This window comes from Stegostoma tigrinum, chromosome 33, assembly GCF_030684315.1.
Source record: "Stegostoma tigrinum isolate sSteTig4 chromosome 33, sSteTig4.hap1, whole genome shotgun sequence".
Taxonomy (NCBI): domain Eukaryota; kingdom Metazoa; phylum Chordata; class Chondrichthyes; order Orectolobiformes; family Stegostomatidae; genus Stegostoma; species Stegostoma tigrinum.
This window is the reverse complement of record NC_081386.1, coordinates 4532717-4556818: the sequence shown is the minus strand read 5'-3', so window position 1 is coordinate 4556818 and position 24102 is coordinate 4532717. Positions and strand designations below refer to the sequence as shown.

At 42.0% G+C, this 24102-nt stretch overlaps 1 protein-coding gene across 1 annotated transcript in view; it reads left to right on the top strand.

Moving 5' to 3' along the window:
• Window positions 1-22088: 22088 nt before the first annotated feature.
• The window catches only part of mesd (mesoderm development LRP chaperone), a 31996-nt gene continuing 29982 nt past the window's right edge, over window positions 22089-24102 (top strand). Inside the window, exon 1 of the mRNA XM_048563176.2 lies at window positions 22089-22329. Within this exon, the coding sequence (XP_048419133.1) occupies window positions 22156-22329 (174 nt within the window). The 5' untranslated portion in view covers window positions 22089-22155. The remainder of the gene's footprint in view (window positions 22330-24102) is intronic.

The window sequence follows — 24102 nt, the reverse complement described above, 5'->3', positions numbered from 1 at the left end:
CCTTCAAGAAATGGAGACCACAAGGTGGCAAGATTGAGATGTATAAAATTATGAGAGGCATAGCTATGGTCGACAGTCAAGAACTTTTGACCTTGGTGATGGGACCTACAACCAGGATACATAGATTTAATCTAAGGGGCAGGTGGTTTAGCAAGGACGTGAGGAAAATTTATTTCACTCAAAAGACGTTGGGAATCTGGAACTCACTGCCTGTAAGGGTGGTAGAGGCAGAAACCATCATTATATTTAAGGAGAATGTAGATGTGCACTTGAGATGCCACTGTATAAAAGGCTTTGGTCCAAGTGCTGGAAAAAAGGATTAGAATAGTTAGGTACCTATGACTGACACAAACTCAAGGGGCCAAAAGGCCTTTTTCTGTGCTACAGACTTCTTTGACTGAATGACTCCTCTTGCCTCTTCATGGGTCAGGTCTGACTAGTGCGCAACACACACACCACCACAATTGAAGTAAGGTTTGCCATTTTAGATGGGGCAAAAATTACTTCACCTCCAAGACACCATTTCCACCTGGTAGTGCATGTTTGTGAGGCCTGTTAAAAGCATGGGCAGAATTGAGATTGATTTATGAAGAAAATGGAAATCTGCTGAGAAATCTGGAACATTTTGCAAGGTGAGTGCAAGTTACCTTCACCTTTTCAAACATTCTGTGGTATGATTGAGAAATGCTTTTAATGCAGTTTTTTTTCCTATTCATATGTGGGATGTGAGCATTGCTGGCTGGCCAGCATTTATTTGCACATCCCTTGAGAAGGTTGGGGGCAGGTGGGAGTGAGCTACCTTCTTGAACTGCTGCAGTCCTCCTGTCGTAAGTTGATTCACAATAGTATTAGGGAGGGAATTCCAGGATTTTGACACAGCAACAGTGAAGGAACAGTGATACACTTCCAAGTCAGGATGGTGAGTGGCATGGAGAAGAACTTGGAGGCGGTTCCCACGTCTGCTGCCCTTGTCCTTCTCGATGGAAGTGGTCATGGTTTGGAAGGTGCTGTCTGAGGATTCTTTGGTGAATTTCTGCACTGCGCCTTATAGATAATATGCACTGTTGTGACTGCACGTAGGTGGTGGAGGGAGTGGACGCTTGTGAATGCAGTGCCAATCAAGACGGCTGCGCTCATCCAGGCAAGTGGGGATTATGCCATCACACTCCTGACTTGTGTCTTGTAGATGGTGGATAGGCATTAAGGAGTCAGGAGGTGAGTTACTCACTGCAGTATTCCCAGCTTCTGGCCAGTAGAGCCTCTGGTCAATGATAATACCCAGGATGTTGACAGTGGGGGATTCAGTGATGGTAACACCACTGAATGCCAAGGGGTGGTCATTAGATTGTCTCTTATTGGTGATGGTCATAGCCTGGCATTTGTGTGGTGTGAATGTCACTTATTACTTGTCAGTTCAAGCCTGGATATTGTCCAAATCTTGTTGCATTTGAACATGGACTGCTTCAGAAGCTGAGGAGTCATGAATGGTGCTGAATATTGTGCAATTATTAGCGAACATCCTCCCCTTCTGACTTTATGATAGAAGGAAAATCATTGATGAAACAGCTGAAGATGGTTGGGGCTAGGATATTACCCTGAGGACCTCTGGCAGAGATGTCCTGGAGCTGAGATGATTGACCTCCAACAACCACAACCATCTTCCTATGTGCCAGGTATGACTCCAACCACCAGAGAGTTTTCCCCCTGATACCCATTGATTCTAGTTTTGCTAGAGTTCCTTGATGCCACACTCAGTCATAAACAGCCTTGACGTCTAGGGCTGTCACTCTCACCTCACCTCTGGAATTCAATGGAATTGAACTAAGGCTGGAATGAGGTCAGGAGCTGAGGGGCCCTGGCAGAACCCAAACTGGGCACCACTGAGCAGGTTATTTCTGAGCAGGTGCTGCTTGATAGCACTGTTGACGACACCTTCCATCAATTTACTGATGATAAAGAGGAGATGGGGACGTAATTTGCTGGGTTGGATTTGTCCTGCTTTTTGTGTACAGGGCATATTTGGCCAATTTTCCACATTGTCAGGTAGGTACCAGTGTTGTAACTGTACTGGAAGAGCTTGGCTGGGGGAGTGCAAGTTCTGGGGCACAAGGCAGCACTTCTGGCTGAAGAATCCAGTAAATGCTTCAGCCTTATCTTTTGCACTAATGTGCTGAGCTCTTCCATCATTGAGGATGGGGATATTTGTGGATCCTCCTCCTCCAGTAAGTTTTTAATTGTCCAAAACTATTCACAACTGGATGAGCCAGGACTACAGAGCTTGAAACTGATCTGTTGGCTGTGGGATCACATAGCTCTGTCAATTACTTGCTGCTTTCACTGTTTGGTGTGTAAGTAGTCCTGTTTGGTGGTTTTACCAGGTTGATACCTCATCTTCAGGTGTGCCTGGTGCTGCTCCTGGCATGCCCTCCTGCACTCTCCATTGAACCAGAGTTGATCTCCTGGTTTGATGGTAATGGTTGAGTGGGGGATATGCCAGGCCATGAGGTTACTAGAGGTGCTGGAGTACAATTCTGCTGCTGTTAATGGCCCACAGTACCTCATGGATGCCCAGTCTTGATTTGCCAGATCTGTGTGAAGTCTTTCATCATGGGGATCCATCCTGAAAGTTGGACTTGTCAATATGTCATTATCCATTGTTTGAAACAAAAATCACAATCTCTGATCATATTCGGTCAGTTTTCAGTAGATGATGAAAAAAAAATACAGGGTATTTGTGCAACATTGTTAGGATGGGCATTATTAAACTGGGAATATGGTTAGTGCCACACTTGTTCAAATATGGTTTTGATGTCTAGAGCAGTCACTCTCATTTCCCTTCTGGAGTTCAGCTCATTTGTCCATCCTGTAATGAGTTCATGAGCCGAGTGGCCCTGACAGATTGTGTGTTTATATGTGTGTTTGTGATGTACATTTATGTGTTTGTGAGTGTATATCTGTATATATGTTTGTGCATTGCTGGTTGTATGTGGGGCAGATTTTTGCTATTGGGTCTGGAAGATTGAGGAAACGTAGACAGCCCTAAGCTCAATGTGCATGCTTTTCTGGGAGCTCAGAACAACAGAAACATTAACTCAGCAAAGAATTGGCTTTTACAAATGAAGTGAACTGGTGACATTGCTTGATTGGCATCTTTAAGTGTTTATAATAAGCTTCTTTCCAATGGTCTCTTTTGTCAATGTCTCGACATTTATTTGGACAAGATTAAGGGGTATAAAGTGTTCAAATATTGTGTTACTGAAACTTTAATAGTCTGCCTGATTCACACTTTTTTGAGGATGTAGCTTTTGCTTTTTCAAAAACACTTTTCTAAAAGGATAATAAAATGTGAGGCTGGATGAACACAGCAGGCCCAGCAGCATCTCAGGAGCACAAAAGCTGACGTTTCAGGCCTAGCTTTTGTGCTCCTGAGATGCTGCTGGGCCTGCTGTGTTCATCCAGCCTCATATTTTATTATCTTGGATTCTCCAGCATCTGCAGTTCCCATTATCACTTTCTAAAAGGATGTTTATTTTTGTCAGCAGTGTCACACTGCTATTACTATTGTATGGTTCATTGGTTGTGTTCATCTGCATATTGGGTGAATGGGTTCAGAAGGAACTTTGAGTTGCCATGGAATGTTGAGAGAGGCCTTGGCGAGTGTATTAGGGGATAAGATGATGTGAACGGTGAGGCCTAAAGGGCCTGTTTTTATCATAACAGGGATGAAGTTCCAAAGAAAGACGCAGACCACCTTACCACCTTATACTGCTTTCCATTTGTTCACCTCCATGGCTGCCTAGATTCTGCTTCTAGGGGTCAAAGTTACCTCCCACGCATGGAACAAAAATCAATGTAATCGGGCATTTTACATCAGATGAATGTACAAAATCAAGAAATTTCCTGACCAAAGCTACCAGTTTGGCATCTGGCTCTAAATAGTTGTGAGCATATGTTTGCAAGTGTGTGACCTGAATTTTCCCAAGGGCATTCAGAGCCTTATATCAAGACCATATGTGGGTCCTGAGCCTCCAAGCAGCAGCCAAACTTAGCAGTTGGGCCAGAATGAGATTTTCAATTGATTTACTAATTCTGGAGTCTATGGTCCTTCAAACTGTCCCACATCACCAATCCATGCCCATACCTGGACTGGCCTACACTTGACTCCTCAGTTCCCTTAGGAACACCAATCGCTGATCTTGTCTGTGATGATCATGTCCCATGCAAAAATAAGTCACTAAAAAACAATGCAGAGTTTAACCAACTACGTTCCAGCGTTTTGTGATCTAACAATCCTAAATTATTGCCTTGTGTTAGAAGTGATAGTGGATCCTAACCTTGAACTGCTGTGGTCTTATGATAATGGTATTCCTTTGAAGGGCATTTGGGAAGGTTGTTGAAGGATTCTGACCCAGCAGCACAGATCAGGAATTTTTGTGGTGTATTGGTAGTGTCCCTGCCCCTGGAAACCTAAGGTTCTGGGTTCAAATCTAACCTCTACCAGAGGAGTATGTGTTACCACAAGTCTAAACAGATTGATCTGAAATACTCAGAGGACAATGCCTGTGTATTTTTTTTTAATGTTGAAATGATAGAAGAAATGCCAGTGGGTTCTGAAAATGACTCTAAAGCTGAACCCTCCCTGTTCTAACTGGCAATCTTCATATGTGGAGTTTGTCCCTGCGAAACTCGTCTGGAGGTGGGCAATGCTAGGAACCCTCCCAGTGCAGAACTACCTGAAATTTTACAGCCCTGTGTCTCAGATGGTTTTGGCTTGATGTCAAAACTCAGCCCAGTGTGCTCGACACATATATGTCAGAGTTCAAGAATGTTTGTGGTGGCTCCAAATGTGGGACAATATGTGTTTGAGACAGTGCGAGTGTGTCTGAAGAAGCAGAATTGAAGGGGTAAGGGATCAGAATTATTTCACATTGGTTGAATAATACTGTCTGCAGGAGGTGGAATTTCCCATTGTTGAAGGCAAGTCACTTCATAACAATAATATTTATTCAAATCTAGGGGCCTGTGTGTGTGTGTGTCGTTATAAACTGGAATATGGTAAGAATGTACAGTTCTAAAGGATTACGTGCAAATTAGAAAAAAAAGAGAAAGATTGTACCACAGATGCAAAAGGATAGTTTTAACACAAAACTACTTGTATGAAGCATTATATATTGAATACAAATTATACATAATTATAAGCATTGTATACTATCGACAAGATGCACTGCAGAAGTTCACTAAGATTCCTAAAACAGCACCTTCCACACCCACAAGCACAATTACCCAGGTCAAGGGCAGACGATACATGGGAACACCATTGCCTTCAGTTCCTCTCCAAGCCACTAACCATCATGACTTAGTAATATATTGCCATTTCTTTATACTTACAGGGTCAATATCCTGGAACTCTCTAACACCATAGTGGATGTGCCTTTGCTGAATGGATAGCAGCAGTTCAAGAAGGCAGTTCATCACTATCTTCTCAAGGGCAATTACAATGGACAGTACATGTTGGCACGCACATGAAGCCCACAACCTCTGCATGAATTAAAAAGTGTTTCAGTGCAAAACGAAGAGATTGCTAAATTGTTACAGGAGCTGACCTTTGGAGGAGATGTTAAACTGAAGCCCCATCTAACCTTCCTGGCAGAAGATTCCATGGCATTATTTTGAGGAAAAGCAGAGCACTCTCCTGTTTCCAGGCTAATTGTGATCCTTCAATCAAACAGTTTACTGGTACTGTCATACACAGTAAAATGTAACAGCAGAAGTAGGCTATTCGCCCCATAGAATCTGCTTCACTATTTAACGAAATCATGGCTGATCTGATCATCCTCAAATTTATTTTCCGCTTTTTCTCTACAAGCCATTTTTTAAAAATAATGGAGCATGCAACAAAAACAATTTGTAATGTACATTAACATAAAATGCACTTAGACACCTGACAAGAACTTTATAAAACAAAACGGGATACTGGCATACATAAGGAGATATTAAGCTAGATGACCACGTCCGAATCAAACAGTTTGGTTTTAAGGGGGGTCTTAAAACAGAAAGTGAGAGAGAGAGGTGTAGGAAATGAATTCCACAGTTTCAGGTCTTGGCAGATTTAGGCATTGCCACCAAAAGTGAAGTAATTAAAATCAAGGATGCCCAAGATGCCAGAATCAGAGGGCCATAGATAGTTCAGAGGGTTGTGGGGCATGAGGAGATTACAGAAATAGTGAAGGGCAAGCCAGGAAGAGATTATAAATCAAGATTGAGAATTTTAAAATAAAGATAATGTGTGACATTATAAATACATTATATCTATGATAAAAGATGGACGACAATGACTGTGCTGACTGTTTGAGTGATTTGATTGTTTGTGAAGGAGTATGGTTATATGCAAAGGCCACAACTTGAGACTTTTATTAATCTCAAAGTCACTTTCTATGGAACTCAGTATGGTTATTTCCAGTAAGGAGGTTTCTGACTGGTCGATGACAGAAACACAATATAAACAAATCTAATACTTTTCGTTTATGGTCTTAACATGCAAATGTAAAAGACTGGCATCACATTCAAGGAGTTGATAAGAATTTTATTTGTGTAGGCTTGTTGGCACTGCCTTCAATGCAGTCAATTTAGTAGGCAATTCACTTAAACTTAATAGAGGGATTCAAAAAAAATCATTTCTATAAGAATAAATAATTAACATTTTGATGTATGTACATTAGTTCTTACTGCTTCGTAAGAAAATAACAAAAGAATATCAGGTAGATTTATTCTAACAGTACAAATGCTCACTATGAAATAATTATCAGGCTTTAAGCTGCTCCAGGACCTAAGCATTCAAGTTCCCATAATATTGTTAGCCAGAAAGGGATGTAATTTTTGCATATCATTTCTGAGGAGTTGATTTTGGGTGGGATCTATGCCATTGGGTTGCTGCTCTATTTTGGTCCATCTGAACTAGCAGATCCCGGTGCACAGGGAGTAGTTTCCTGTTATTCAGCAGCGGTAATTATGAATGAGACAGCACAAAATTTGGTGAAACTTGTGATCCAATAAATATGACTTTCCACGACCAGCTGTTCAGCAAATATAGCGCCAACTGCCAACTCCCCCCAGGGACAGGAAATCTCTGTCAATATAAAAGAAACTAAGAATCTAGTGATAACCATTGTTGTTTGTTTGAAAAACCAATCTGGTTTACTAATGTCCTTTAAGGTAAGGAACTGTCATCCTTATCTAGTCTGGCCTACATGTGATTCCATACCCACAGCCAGGTGGTTGACTCTCAACTGCCCTCCGCGCAATTAAGGATGGGCAATAAATGCTGCTTAATAACATCACCCTCATCCTGCGAAGGGAAAACCGCAGAACTTCAATCCAAAATACATTCCTTAAAAATGAAATAAATGTGGATACTGGAGATCTGAAACACACAAAAACAAACAGCTGAATAAACTCAGTAGGTCTGGTTGCCTTCACAAAGCAACCCAAGGGCTGACTACCCAAATTACTACAGGTTGTATACAATATCCTGTGTATGATCACACCAAACCAATTCTTTACTGCATTTAGGAAACTAAACAGTATGAGGTCAAAATGGAAAAGCGTGATCAGAAAATTTAACTTCTGACGAACTGTCACAAAGTATTCTAACGAGCAACATACCACTGACTGCACTTGTAGAAAAGTACTTTAATGGCTCTGAATTGCTGAGATGTCTACTGTTCATAAAGTTGTAACATAAATATGTCCTTTTTATTTATCTCACTCACACACATGATCTGAATACAAGATAAACCTTAGAGTCATACAGCATGCAAATGGGTTTTTGGCCCACCACATCTATGCTGGCCAACAAATACCAAACTACACTAACCTCACTTACCTGCACTTGGTCCACAGTCTACTCTGCCCTGGCATTTTAAGTATTCATCCGGATGCTTGCAAAAGTACCTGCCTCCAACACCCTTGTTTAACCCTTCTAACAGCTCTCTGATTTGTTGTCCACCTATATTTTGTTGATGCTGTTTTTAGTTAACACTCCACTGAAATTTCTAACTTGCTTCTTTCTAAGCTGAATATGTGTCAATCCTCATTCTTTTCATGAAACTCTTCTAATTCATTCTGTTCAAGGTCCTTAAATTCTTACTTTTCTTTGTCTGGCATTTTAAGAGTGATGCTCAGGCTTAAAACTGCCAATGTCTTTTTAACATGCTCCAGCCTAGACTGGAGATTCTGACGTTTCATTGCCATCTGACCTAATAACTCCTTATGCATCTCAGTGCCATATTTTATTTCATAATGTTCATGTTAAGCATGTGGGATGATTCATTACATTAAAGTACACAACATAAATAAGTTGTTGTTGTCCATTTTAGTTTTAAAATAATAATAGTAAATGAAAACAGTCACAAGATTGTTAAAGAGGGACAGTGTCACCTTAGTTTACCCTGGTCCATCTTAATTTATCCATCCAGAAATTTATTACAGGATCCTCACTGTGGCAACTCAGATTTTTTTTTGCGAGATTCCAGGGGTTTTATCTATTTTCGTAAGTCTAGATTAGATTAGATACCCTACAGTGTGGAAACTGGCCCTTCGGCCCAACAAGTCCACACCGCCCCTTGAAGCATCCCACCCAGACCTATTCCCCTATAGCCCACACACCCCTGAACACTATGGGCAATTTAGCATGGCTAATCCACCTAGCCTGCACATCTTTGGACTGTAGGAGGATACTGGAGTACCCGGAGGAAATCCACGCAGACATGGGGAGAATGTGCAAACTCCACACAGACAGTTGCCCGAGGCTGGAATCGAATCCAGGTCCCTGGCACTGTGAGGCTGCAGTGCTAACCACCGAGCCACCGTGCCACCTAATCAACACGTTACTTGGTTACTATTGGCTGTAGTTCAGTTGGTAGTACTCTTACCTTTGAATTGGATGGTTGTGGGTTTAGGTCTTGAGTACAAAAATCGAAGCAAATGTTCCAGTGTGATACTAAGGGACTGCTGCACATCGTAGATCATAAGAGTGGCTACACTTCAAACTTATGATATCGGTTGTGAAATGTTTTGCGTTGTTATGAACGCTGGTATAAAAATGCATTTTTTAAAAATTGCATGCATATTTCCAGATATTAATTTTAAATGCATCTTTTATTGGCTTGCAATGTTGTCCTCCTATTTTAACTTTATAGTAGTACCCATTCTATTAATTCCCTAACGAATATACACATCTCTGTATACTTTCAGTTACTTTCCTTCCGATCTAAAAATCTCACTGGAGAAGCAGCTAAAGGAAATAGTCAGCTAGTGCAGTAGAGATTACTACTTCACAGATAGAATTGAGCAAAACCTTTGAGTTGCAGACAGTGAACATTGAATTTAACATTAAACCTGGATGACTGACATTGGATGAGGAGGAGGAAAATGCATGCATCATTTATCAAAAATGGCATCTCCTCTTTTAAATGAGAAATAAATTGACCACAAACTTAAAAATGTTTTCCTTCTGTTTCAATTAAAACACGCTGATACCACCACACACATAATGCTCCACAGGATGGCACAGCAGTTAGCACTACAGCCTCACAGAACAGGTTCAATTCCAGTGTTGGCCAACTGTCTGCGGAGTTTGCACGTTCTCCTTGTGTCTATGTGGCTCTCCTCTCACAATCCAAAGATGTGCAGTTTAGGTGGATTGGCAATGCTAAATTACCCCATTGTGTGCCGGCTAGGTGTGGTAAATGTGGGGTTGCAGGAATATGGTAGGATGCCCTTTAAAGGGCCAGTGCAGACTTGTTGGGCCAAATGGCCTCTATTGGCTCTGTAGGGATTCTATGACATGGATGTACTGTGTGCCCCTCATTTATCTTTCAGCTTGCAGAAACAATATTTGCTACCTTTCTGTTTTCTCTGTCCTAAGGCCGGAAGAAATTGGAAAATAACTACTTCCTAGGAACACCAAGGGAAGAACTTCCAATGCTTGCATTGATAAAACATGGCAAAAGATCTTACAACCTATAAATAGCAAACAGGAAAAAAATTCTTCTCTCTAAAAGTATCACCACCCAGTTCAAAACTTCCAGCAGAATAATAAAAAGCTTATGTGAAATACACTATTTCTCACCCTTTGTTCAGAAATTGAGCTGATGCTATTTATGCAGGACAAGGTAGTTAATCCAACTGCCTACAGCTTTTCCTGTACTTAGTGCTGAAACACCCTTGTTAATATTAACAAGAAACAACTGTGGCACCACTTTTCATGTAAAGCATTCAGGTTATTTTAAGACTTCTTTCTTCCCTCCGCCTTATGCCAGTAAAATCAAATCCTGCTAGCAGAAGCTGTTTTCAGTGTTAAGTTAAATTCCAAAAGCAGGAAGTGACTCCTTTAGCATGTATCTATGAGATTAGCAGCTGCTTACTGAAGGAAGTTTGAACTTGTATGACATATTACACATAAAACACACTAGAAACAGTCAAGCAACTCCCTTTACAGTTTTATGATATAAATGATGCGTTAAGGGGGCAACAGACATAGGTGGCAATAGAGCACTGACTACAAGAGAGAAAATGCAGTAAATCAAATTTTAGGTGTTTGGACTGAATTTTGCCAGAAATCTGCTGAGTGTCAATTTTGGTCAGCTTCATGGACAGTTTCGGTCCTTGAGCTCGTGTGAGATTTTTCACACTATCTTTACAGGCTCACCTCCTTACCAATGCACCATGCTGTCCAATTGGTGTTCACTGTCAGGACCTCCAGGGATCCCCAGCGCTAGTGCCATCTTTAAAGCCTAGCCTTGCACCCAGAGAAGTGCAGGCACTTTACAGTTGATTTGCACTTTGTCAGTTGCCCCTGATATGTCGAGCAAAGGGAAATTGGCACTCTGCTTTTCCAACAGAAACCTGGAGGTCCTGGAGGATAGGGGATGCATCTGCTGCTGTCCATTGAGTCCACTGAGAGGTCAGCGACTGCTGATCAAGATGGACAGCCGAAGGTACAAGTGCTTTGATTTGATTTGATCTGTACCAGCGTCCAGTGAAAAGTGTTGTCTTACGTGCTTTACAGGCAGATCGTACTATACAAGTGCATCAGGGTAACACAGAACAGAGTGCAGGATGCAATGTTACAGCTGCTGAGAAGGTGCTGAGAGAGAGATGAACATTAATATTAAAGTGGTCAATTCAAAAATCTGGAAACAGCAAGGAAGCAGTGGGGAGTTGAAGCCACTAAATTACTGCTCTGAGTTTCATGTTGGGAATTGTCGCCATCCAATTTCTATTTAACGGGTATGGGAATGGGCAAATGGCTATCACTGAGGCAAGATGATAAAATAATGAGGATGTCAATGCATGCAAACAGGCCTCTGGCTTTTCACCAGCGAGAGGTTTGTCTTGGCCTTCAACACTTGTTTGGAAAATGGGACTTTTTCTCTTGATGACAGGAATCTCCTCACTGCAAATCTCATGCAGTTCTCCCAGATTTCTTGCCAATGCCCACATCAATCAGTGGCTGGGAAGATTCTGTCTTCTAACTCTCATGTAAACATTCATGTCAGTAAGAATGTGCTAAGGTGTGCCAACTTATCATTCCACGCACTTTATTGACAGGTTCAGAAATCAAGCAGCAATTAAGGCTAGATAACTTCTTTATTTACAATAAAATGTTTACTTATTGATTAATTTAGTGAATGTAAATCCCCAAAGGCAAGTGATAACGTTCCTGTTGTTAAATTTAAAATGATGTCTCTGCCACTTAGTCTGTAGAGTTGGCACCCCTCAGCAACAAGCGGCATTATTTATGTCTCTCTACAAGTACGTAAGGGATTTGTATCGAGATCCTAGCAATGGAAAATAACTGTGCTGAGTCTTTGGCTTGTTCTCAACATTGTAACGACCAGGCTGTGGATGCAATTCCCCAATGTGTGATGGTTTTAGATGGGATACTTCAGCTGTGATGCTCCCAGGTGAGGAGGGATGAACTCAGTCCTCTTCTTTATTCACCTAACTCTTCAGTTGGTCACAACAAGATCAATTTTAAATTAAAAGGATTCCTTCCCTTGTTGATGTCTTTCTCCCAGACAAAAATGAACTTGTATTTTCAAAACAGCCAGTTTAACCAGGCTTCCTTGAATTTAAGAAAGGAGTTGTGTTAATTAATTACTAAGCAAAACAAGAATTAATAACACAACACAACACACTTACGTATAGATTGGAAATAAGAGGCAAATCCACAAAGCCAAAAATTAACAGATATATGGATCAATCTCTGAAGCGTTCATTGAAGAGTGGTAATTGAATGTTGTGGCTGTTGCTGTGGAAATTACCAGTAGCCCTGACGCTGGCAGCTGAACAGAAGACTTTTGAGATTCTTGGTTTTGTAGGCTGATTAAAGTCCTTTATCCTGCTTCCCTTTTTAACTGGTTTGCAGCTTTGAGTGAGACAAGTTCTTCCACAACATAGAGGTAACCAGTTATTTAACTATAGCTTTCACAGTACACTCATGCTCAAAAGCAGGCTGGCACATGTAAGAGCATTCAATTCTATAGTCCACCTTGTAGAACTGAAAGAAAACAAAGAACTCCTGATGCTAAAGATCTGAAAGGAAAATAGAAATTGCTGGAGAAACTCAGTAGGTTTGGCAGCATTTGTCGAGAAAGCAAAGAGTTCATGTTTCCAGTCCGGTCATACTGGACTTGACATGTTAACTCTGCTTTCTCTCTTTCAAAACACACATTTCGGAATTAACGTCTAAAACTGTACACAGTACTTCAGGATTTTGACTCGTGGCCATGACAACCTTAGCAAATTTAGCAAAGGCCATTCTTGCTGTTGTAGCTCAAATTACATGATAGGAGATGCAACATTTTGGGTGTGCTACCTTCCTAGTTAAGAAATATCTGCTCCTAAAGTATCACTAATGGGTCCCAAGGAAGAGGATAATTGGACTAGATGTGGATTAGGGGACTAGATGCAGCTAGATGTGCTGTGGTTCTTCAGACCTTGTTGTTTTTATTTCAGATTTCCAGTATTTTACTTTTATTCTGAAAATCTAACTGGCTTACTGAACTCCACTTGATATACAAACTGGGCTCAACCATCAGACTGTTAATAAAAAGAAAAATACCAACTTTTCACATTGTGAAAGTTTGTTATTCTCTCTAAAATTCAGTGTTTGTCTCTAAATTATAGGGTAATTTGTCATGGTGCTGTACTTTCAATTCATTTTAAAAATTCTTTCAATTTGATAAGAGCATCGCATTAACTTCTCACTCCAATTGCCTTCAACAGCACTTCTGAGCTAATCACATTGACGTGGATTTAGAATCACAGGTAGGTCAGGCCTAGTAAGGAAATCAGATTTCCTTAACACCAAGACGTTACTGAACCTTTAGTTTTTACAATAACTGATGGAAGTTTCATGGTCAAGACAGTGAGCTCTCAATTCCAGATTTTTTAAAATGAGCTGTATTTATTTTCTACCAGCAGCTGTGGTGGAGCCAAATCCACGTTCTTAGAGCATTAGCCTAGGTTTACCATGAGAATCTCGAAACCATTTTATTTTATGAATTAGGGTACTTGCCTATTATAGAATCATAGAACAATACAGCAGTTGAACAGGCCCTTTAGCCCACTACAGCTGTGCTAACCATGATGCTATTCTAAATTAATCGCATCTGCCTGCACAAAGTCCGTATCCTTCTGTTCTCTGCCCGTTTGTGTCTGTCTAAATACCTGTTAAATTTTGCCATTGTATCTGCTTCTCCCACCTGCCCTGACAGTACCAATGACCTTGTGTAAAAAAACTTGCTCGCATAAAAGAACTTCCTCGCATAACTCCTTTAAACTTTTTCTCTCTCACCTTAAACCATCTTTTTTGGGCTGGAAATGACCTGTATAAAAAAGAATTGCACCTGAATTGGAACGGGACGATTAAACTGGCAGGGAGACTTGCTACAGCTGCTTGGGTGGATTTAAACTAGTAGGGAGATGGGGACCCACGGCGACAGAGGAAAGAGATCAGTCTGAGACTGGAACAGTGGAGAAAAGCAGCAAGTCAAACAGCCAGGGCAGGCAGGAACAAAGCAGAGAATGAGGCAGGACTGATAACTTAAATTGCATTTATTTCAATGGAAGAGGCCTAACAGGTAAGGCAGATGAAATCAGGGCATGGTTGGGAACATGGGACCTGGATATCCGTGACTACAGAGTTGTGACTCAGGGATAATAATGTGAAGCTGGATGAACACAGCAGGCCAAGCAGCATCTCAGGAGCACAAAAGCTGACGTTTCGGGCCTAGACCCTTCATCAGAGAGGGGGATGGGGTGAGGGTTCTGGAATAAATAGGGAGAGAGGGGGAGGCGGACCGAAGATGGAGAGAAAAGAAGATAGGTGGAGAGGAGAGTATAGGTGGGGAGGTAGGGAGGGGATAGGTCAGTTCAGGGAAGACAGACAGGTCAAGGAGGTCCTTGACCTGTCCGTCTTCCCTGGACTGACCTATCCCCTCCCTACCTCCCCACCTATACTCTCCTCTCCACCTATCTTCTTTTCTCTCCATCTTCGGTCCGCCTCCCCCTCTCTCCCTATTTATTCCAGAACCCTCACCCCATCCCCCTCTCTGATGAAGGGTCTAGGCCCGAAACGTCAGCTTTTGTGCTCCTGAGATGCTGCTTGGCCTGCTGTGTTCATCCAGCTTCACACTTTATTATCTTGGATTCTCCAGCATCTGCAGTTCCCATTATCTCTGTGACTCAGGGGTGACAGGACTAGCAGCTTAATGCTCCAGGGTAAAGATGGTATAGAAGGGATAGAAAGGGGGGCAAGAAGGAAGAGGGAGTGGCATTTTTGCTGAGGGATAACATTATAGGGAGGATATTCCTGCTAATATGACCAGGGAAGTTATTTGAGTGGAATTGAGAAATAAGGAAGAGATGATCAACTTATTGGGATTGTACTATAGACACCCCTAATAGTCAGCAGGAAATTGAGAAACAAATTTGTAAGCAGATCTCAGTTAACTGTAAGAATAATAGGGTGGCTGTGGTGGGGATTTCAACTTTCCATACACAGATTGGGACTGCAATAGTGTTAAAGAGTTGGATAGAAAGGAACTTATTAAGTATGTACAAGAACATTTTCTGACTCAGTATGTGGAAATTCCCATTGGTGAAGGTGCGAAACTTGTCTTACTCTTGGGAAATAAGGCAGGTTTGGTGGCGGAGGTGTCAGCGGGGGAGCACTTTGGTGGTAGTGATCATTATTTTATTAGTTTTAAAATAGTGATGAAAAAGGATAGACCGTATCTAAAATTTAAAGTTCTAAATTGGAGGAAAGCCAATTTTGAGTGTATCAGGCAAGTACTTTCAAAAGTTGATTGGGGGCTGATATTCGCAGATAAAGGGACAGCTGGAAAATAGAAAGCCTTCAAAAATGTGACAAGAATCCAGAGACAGCATGTTTGTTAGGGTGAAAGGCAAGGCCGGCAGGTATAGGGAATGCTGGGTGATGAGAGAAATTGAGGTTTTGGTCAAGAATAAGAAGGTAGCATATGTCAGGTATAGGCTGCAGGGATCGAGTGAATCCCTAGAAGAGTATAAAGGCAGTACGAGTTTGCTTAAGAGGGAAATCAGAAGGGCAAACACAGAGCATGAGATAACTTTGGCAAATAGGTTAAGGAGAATCTAAACAGATTCTACAAATATATTAAGGACCAAAGAGTAAGGCCACTTAAAGATCAGCATGGCTGCCTACGTGTGGAACTGCAGGAGATGGGGAGATACTAAATGAGTATGTTGCATCAGTGTTCACTGTGGAGAAGGATACAAGAGATAGAGAACATGGGAAAATAAACAGAGGCATCTTGAAACATGTCTATATTACACAGAAGGTGGTGCTGGACATCTTAAAACACATAAAGATGGATAAATACCCGAGATGAGTGAGTGGAGAGGGCATTTGGTATGCTTGATTTTATTGGTCAATGCACTGAGTATAGGAGTTGGGAGGTTATGTTGCAGCTGTACATGATATTGGTGTATCTTAGAACTTTGTGGGTAGCTGGAGGAGTGATTTCTGGGCTCCTTACTGAGACATTTGTATTATTGATAGCAGCAGGTGAAGTGCCAGAAGACTGGAGGTGGACTCGCATGGTATCACTCATTAAGAAAGATAGTAAAGAAAAGCCAGGGAACTATAGACTGGTGAACCTGACATCAGTAATGGGCATGCTGTTGGATGGAATCTTGAGGGACAGGATTTACACGTATTTGGAAAGGCAAATTAAGAATAGTCAACATGGCTTTGGGAAATCATGTCTCGCTGACTTGATTTAGTTTTTTGAAGAAGTAACGAAGAAGATTAATGAGGGCAGAGCAGCGGACATGATCTATATGGACTTCAGTAAGACATCTGACAAGGTTCCTCATGATAAACTGGTTAGCAAGTTTAGATCACAAGGAATACAGGGAAAACTAGCTATTTGGATACAAAACTGGCTTGAATGTAGAAGATAGAGTCTAGTGGTGGAGGGTTGCTTTTCAGACTGGAAGCCTGTGATCAGTGATCTGCCACAAGGATCAGTGCTGGGTCCACCACTTTTCATCATTTATATAAATGACTTGGGTGTGAACATGTGATGTATGGTTAGTAAGTTTGAAGATGACACCAAAATTCGAGGTGTATTGAACAGCAAAGAAGTAACAGAGTACAATGGGACCTTGATCACATGGGCCAAGGGGCAGAGAAGTGGCAGATGGAGTTTAATTTAGATAAATGTGAGATGCTGCATTTTGTAAAGGCAAATGAGGGCAGGACTTCATGGTAAGGTCCCGTGGAGCGTTGCTGTAAAAAGAGACCTTTGGAGTGCAAGTTCATAGTTCCCTGAAAGTTGAGTCCTATGACAGTCGAGTGGAGCTGGCATTTGGTGTGCTTGACTTTATTGGTCAGTGCACTGAGTATAGAAGTTGGGAGGTTATGTTGCTTCTGTACTGGATATTGGTTAGGGTCCTTTTGGAATACTGCGTGCAATTCTGGTCTCCCTGCTACAGAAGGATTTCGAAACTGGAAAGGGTTCAGAAAAACTTTACAAGGATATTGCAAGAGTTGGAGGGTTTGAGCTACAAGGAGAGGTTGAATACAGGCTGCTATTTTCCCTGGAGCAGCGGAGGCTAAGGGGTGACCTTACAGAGGTTTAAACATAATGAGGGAAATGGATAGGATGAGCAGTTTCGATCTTTTCCCTGGAGTGGGGGTGTCCAATACCAGATGGCATAGGTTTAAGGTGAGAGGGGAAATATGTGAATGGGACCTAAGGGACAATGTTTTCACGCAGAGTGTGTTGTGAGTATGCAATGAGCTACCAGAGGAAGTGGTGGATGCTGGTACAATCTCAACATTTAAAAGGCATCTAGAAGGGAATATGAATAGGAAGGGTTGAGAGGAGTAGAGGCCAAATGCTGGCAAATGAGGCTAGATGCATTTACGATTATCTGGTCAGCATAGGCAACTTGGACCAAAGCATCTGCTTCTGTGCTGTTAACTCAATGACTCCATGCCTCCTCATATTTGACATTTTCACCCTGGGAAAAAGACCCCAACCATCTACCCTATCCATGCCCCTCATAATTTTACATACTTCTATCAGATCACTCTTCAGCCTCCGATGTTCAAGTGAAAACAATCCAAGTTTGTCCAACCTCTCCTTACAGTTAATACACTCCCCATCCTAGTGAACCTCTTCTGCACTTTCTGCAAAGCCTCCACAATACTCCAAACATGGCCTAACCAAAGCTGTATACAGGTGCAACATGACTTGCCAACTTTTATGCTCAATGCCCTGACCAGGGAGAAGCTCAGCAGACCCGGCAGCATCTGTGTAGAGAAAGCAGAGGTAATGTTCTTTTGAGTTCAGTGACCCTTCCTCAGAATGGACTGTATTCTGAAGAAGGGTCATTGTGGTCTTGAATCATTTACTCTGCTTTTTCTCCACAGATGCTGCCACACATGATGAGTTTCTCCAGCAATTTCTGTCTTTGTTTCAAATGTCTCACGAAGCTGAATTACCTTCAAATCACAGAAGATTCACAGCAGAAGGAAGCAACTTGGTCCATTATTTTTATATCAGTTGTTTGCTAAAGCAACCTAAACTAATTCTGATGCCAGACTTTTTCTATAATATTCCATGATCCTTTGCATCAAATGTTTATGTTATGTGTTCTTAAACAACAGGTTGTGACATGAAGTGAGATTATGGGGCAAATTTTGAGTTGTAAAGTCTAAGACAAAAATGTTGGGGACAGATCAATGGGGCATGTTGAGTGGCATGTTCCACAACAGGATTCTCACCATTTATTACAATATCTGCTGGAGCCAACCTCCATTTTGGGGGTTTGAGATTGATCCTGCAATAATTGCCATAAGGAGACACTGACAGCAGCAGTATCCTCTTATGAATTAGCAACACAGGATGGCAGATTCAATTAGTCAATAATTTCACTGTTAATGTAAATTGTGGCCCAAGAATGACTTTTTTCTGTATCTAGGTGATCACCTGAAAAATCCCTTCATTTGGGAGCAATATTTGACTAGGCTTTCTATTATACTAATGGACTTCTGACCAGGTCGTCTGAGAAACATATCTTCACCAGTAGGGATTCAGTAGTGAATCCTTTGCCTCATCTCTAGAATCAATAAATGGCAGAAACGCATATGTAAAAAGAGTTTTCAGGAAAAAATAAGGCACCATCCAACTTTCAATTGATGGGTCAGAATTCTGAAGGAGATAGTTGAGTTTGTTATAGAAACATGGGTGGTGATCTTTCAGGAATCAATGAAGTCAGAGAGTGGAGGACTAGAAAATGGTAATGTAATGCCCCTGTTTAAGTTAGGGAGGCAAAAGACAGGAAACTACAGGTCTGTTAGCCTGGCCTCCATCATTGGTAAAATTTTAGAATTTGTTATTAAGGATAAGATTCTTGAGTACTTGGAAGTGCATAGTAAAATAGGGCTCAGTCAGCACAGTTTCATCAGGGCAGGTCATACCTGACAAATCTATTAGAATTCTTTGAGGATGTAACGAGCAAGTTTGACAAAGGAGAACAAATGGACATGTGTTTTTCCAGAAGATCTTTGGCAAGGTGCAGCACAGGAGGCTACTAAATAAGACAAGATCCCATGGTGTTAGGCACAAGGTACTGGCATGGATAGAGGATTGGCTGATTGACATAGCGAGCAAGAATAAAGGACTCTTTTTCAGGATGGCAGCTGGTGACTAGTGGAGTTCTACAGGGGTCAGTGTTGGGACCAAAACTATTCATGTTATACATTAACAATCCGGAAAAGGAACTGAAGGCATTTTTGTTAAGTTTGACACAAAGCCTAATGTTGAGGAAGCAGGAAAGCTGCAGCTGGACTCCGTCTGGCTGTGAGGAATAGCAGATGGGGCTATAATGTGGCAAAGTATGAAGTTATGCACTTTGGTAGAAGAATAGAGGTGTAGACTATTTTTCAATTGGGGATAGGCTTCGGAAATCTGAAGCTCAAAAGGACTTGGGAGTCCTCATTCAGGAATCTCTTGAGGTTTATGTGCAGGTTCCATTGGTAGTTAGGAAGGCAAATGCCATGTTAGCATTCATTTCAAGCGGGCTAGAGTACAAAAGCAGACATGTTCATCTGAGGCTGTAGAAGGCTTTGGTCAGATCACATTTGGAATATTGTGAGCAGTTTGGGCCCTGTATCTAAGGAAGGATATAATGGCATTGGAGGGAGTCCAGAGGAGATTTACAAGAATGATCCCAGGGATGAAGGGCTTGTCATATGAGCAAGAAGTTGAGGGCTCTGGGTCTGTAATCAATGCGGTTTAGAAAATGTGGTGAGGCAGGTTTGGAAATCTAATTGAAACTTAGTGAATACTGAGGGGCCCGGATAGAGTGGACATGGAGAAGATGTTTCCAGTAATAGATGAGATTAAAACCCAGGGAAACGTCCTCAGAATGAAGGCACAACCCTTTAAAACTGAATTGAGGAGGAATTTCTTCAGCCCGAGGGTGGTTTATCTGTGGTACACATTGCTGCAGAAGGTTGTTGAAGACAACTCATTGTGTGTATCTCAGACAGGGATAGATAGGTTCTTGATTGGTATGGGGGTCAAGGGTTATGGGGAGAAGGGAGAATGGAGTTGAGAAACATATCAGCCATGGTTGAATGGCAGAACAGACTTAATGGGCCAAATGACCTAATTCTGCTTCTGTTTCTTATGGTCTTATAGGTCCTCTTGAATTTGAAAGGCTAGATTTAAACGTTGCAGCTAAACACCCGAGCATGAGGGTCACTTTGTGGTTCAGGCGTCAGCAAGTCAGTTGGATATTAGGGATGGGCAATGAATACTGGCCTCTCCAGTGACATCCATGTCCTGAGAAGGAATTTTTAAAAAATCCTGCAGAATTGACTCCCTTCCTATTTGGTGACATGTCAGATCACTGCTGTACTGTTTTCCAGATGTACAATTTGGTCCTGCACAACAATGCATGCCTATTCCAGGCAGATAGGATGACAAACAGTTCCCAAGTACTCTGCACTGCATCCATATCTGCAGAGTTTGGATTAGTCTTTCTGTATGATGGGAATGATTCTGTCATTACCAATGCTGAGAGACAGTTGCTGCACAGCCACATGTCAACCTTCAATCTTCGTAATTTTTATGTTTTGGTATGACCCAATCATTGTCTGTTTATGAAAACTATGTCCCTTACAGGGCAGCACAGTGCTTAGGACTGCTGTATCACAGCATCAGGGCCCTGGATGTAATTCTAGCTTGGGCGATTGTGTGGAGTTTGCACATTCTCTCTGTGTCTGCATGGATTTACGCCAGATGCTCTGGTTCCCTCCCACAGTCTAAAGATGTATAGGTTAGATGGATTGGCTATAATAAATGCAAGATAATGGGGATAGGGTCAAGAGCTAGGGCTGGGTGGGATGCTCTTCAGATGGTCAGTACAGACTCAACAGGCCAAATGGCCTCTTTCTGCACTGTAGGGATTTGATGAAGATTTACAGTCTGTCTTTTTCATTTAACTTTGCAGAGCTAGCACAGCTTGGATATGAAAATTATCTTTATCTAATGGATTTTATAGATGACTGCTACATCCTCAGTTTCTCTGAAGATGGGTTCACCTCCCACTGTATAAGATTCATTAAGCAAATAAATTAACAATTAAACAATTTATAACAGCACACACAGAGGTGATGCACATCTCCAAGCTGAGAGATTTGAACATAAGATTTTAAAAACTTTTGGACAGAGACATCAAGTTGAGTGTTTTTGGACAGGTTCCTGGAAATGTTTTAGATCTAAATTTGAAACTTTTATAGAAACTTTTGCTGAATATTTTATTTTTGTTTTGTGAATGCTGTAAGTACTCAAACAAGAACCACATCACAAGGTGAGGAAGGCAAGAAATACCAGCTCAAACAGTACTGCACTCATTCTTAAATGTTTAAAAAAATAGAAATAACCAAGTGCAGTTACAGAACCAATAAAAATGCAATGATAAAGAATGAAACAATATCAAAGTCATAATTTTCTATCACATAAAATGAACCAACTATTTGAAAGCGATTTTCTTTTCAAAACTATTTTCGTTAAAGTTTAAAGTGCATGTTCCATGGAGCGGGAAATATGACAACTTTTACTATTTTCTATTAATGTTCATGTACGGCAAAAAGGAACAAGTGTTACCGACACTAGAAACCAGATGGAATAGTCTCCCTAGCTAAACTGAAGCATATACTTGCATTGGACGTGGGGCACGGTTAACGATCTTGGTTCCCTAGGATGAAAGAGTAAAAGTGGGTCCACGTTGCTAGAAGTTTAGAAGAATGGGAGGAGATCCAGTGAAACATATACGATCATGTAAGGGCTGAACAGACTATACACTGACATTACGTGGCTCACAGATCATTCTAGAAGGTGGGCAACGGCCTAACGTCACGAACTCACTTGGTGCAGATTCATGAATGAGGCGGGTGAACCGATTACGCGTGACTGAGGCGCGAAACGGGGGGCGCGCACGGTGACAGAAACGCGTAAGGCGGTGGGGGCGCGCGCGGCGACATAGAGGCGAGGGGCGGTCGGAGCGCGCGCGGCCTGCTGTGGTGCAATGGTGGCGCCTACGGTATGGCTTTCTATTCTGCTGATCCTCCTCCCGCCGCTGCTGCTGAGCGGTCCTGCCGCCGGGGAGGGGAATCAGCCCAAGGCTGGCTCGAAGAAGAAGAAGAAGGACATCCGGGATTACAACGACGCCGACATGGCGAGGCTGCTAGAGGAGTGGGAGGTGCGGAGCCTCGGAGTGGGGTAGCTGTGAGGCGGGAATGAAGGAAGGCCTGGGAGGAAAGGAGCGATCAAGGAGAGGAGGAAACCTGGGTCTTTTCCACCCTCCCCCTGCTCCTTCACCTCTCCCGAACAAGCACCTCCCTGTTACCCTGAGGTGCCCCGAGTCCCCCCCACCCCCCCCGGACCACTCGCCCCGAGTCCCCCCCACCCCCCTCCCCGCCCGACCACTCGCCCCGAACCCCCCTCCCCGCCCGACCACTCGCCCCGAACCCCCCTCCCCGCCCGACCACTCGCCCCGACCCCCTTTTCCCCCCCGACCACTCGCCCCGTCGCCCCAACCCTCCCGACCACTCGCCCACGTCAGCCTTCCTGCTCCTCTGTTGCTTGGCCTGCTGTGTTTTTCCAGCTCTGCATCTTGGTATCTCGGTGTTCTGCAGAGATTGGTGCAGGGCCCACTTTTGTCCTTTGGATCTAAACAATTTGGATGAGAATTTAGGAGGCATGGTTCGTAAGTTGGCAGATAATATTGAAATTAGTGGTGTAGTTTATAGAAAGATTTAAAAGAGACCTGATGGGGAATTTTTTTCACACGGGGTGGTTCATACGTGGAATGAACTGTTAGGGGAAGTGGTAGATGCAGGTACAGTTACAACATTTAAACATTTGGACAGTTACATAAAAATATAGGTGCACCTTAGGAAAGATTTAGAGGGATATGGGCAAAACCCAGGCAAGTGGGACCAGGTTACTTTGGGAAACAGCATCGATAAGTTAGACCAAAGGGCCCATTTTCTTGCTGTGTGATTCTGTGAAAAAGATAGGGTCAGGTAAGGGGGTGCGGGATGGCTTTTACTTGGTGATAGGATTAATTGCTTTAGAATAATTTGAGGTTTATTTTAAAACGTGCATTAAGTGATAGGGAGCAATGTATAGCAGAATTTTGACAATTGAGGAAGGAGCCTGATGGGGCAAGAAAGGGTAGTGTTGTGGTTGATCAGCATCTTGAGGTGCTGTTGAAGAATGACCAATCAGATGGTGCTAAATCAGTAATAACTATTTCCACAAAGCATTTGATTTTCATTCCCAGATCCAGGCAGAACTAATAGCCAGCTGGCAAATTACTAAGTTCTGAGAATTATCTCAAAAGTAGAATTTGCATTTCACTTCCTGTAAAGTTAAGGAGCTGCAACTCTAAGGACTTTTGCAGCAATGTGTTGTTTAGCAAACAATTTTCAAAATTTTATTTAAGATGTTTATTTTTGAAGGATTGACCCTTGAATATTATTGCAGATAAAAATATTATCGAAACAAGATTGTGTATTCTGCGTATTACACAAAATACTTCCTGCAGCAATGTTGGGCTTAAAATATTTAACTTGTTTCTGGTAAGATTCAACATTGAGTACGTGGCTTGTGTTAAGAATAAGGGAACCATGTCGTGTGGGTCCTTTTCACTATGAGCTCTTCAAGTACTGAAGTCAACATTTGCTTTTCTTCATCTGTAAACCTAATCAAGCATAACTTGAAAGATCACTTAACAGAACTTGCAGCTCCTTAACTTTACAGGAAGTGAAATGCAATTTCTACTTTTGAGATAATTCTCAGAACTCAGTAATTTGCCAGCTGGCTATTAGTTCTGCCTGGATCTGGGAATGAAAATCAAATGCTTTGTGGAAATAGTATTTTGCAGGCAGTTCTTATTTAGCTTGGCACAGTGTTGTTTTGTGTCTACAATTTCAAATTAGTAGATGATTGTCCAACAGAAATTTGTATG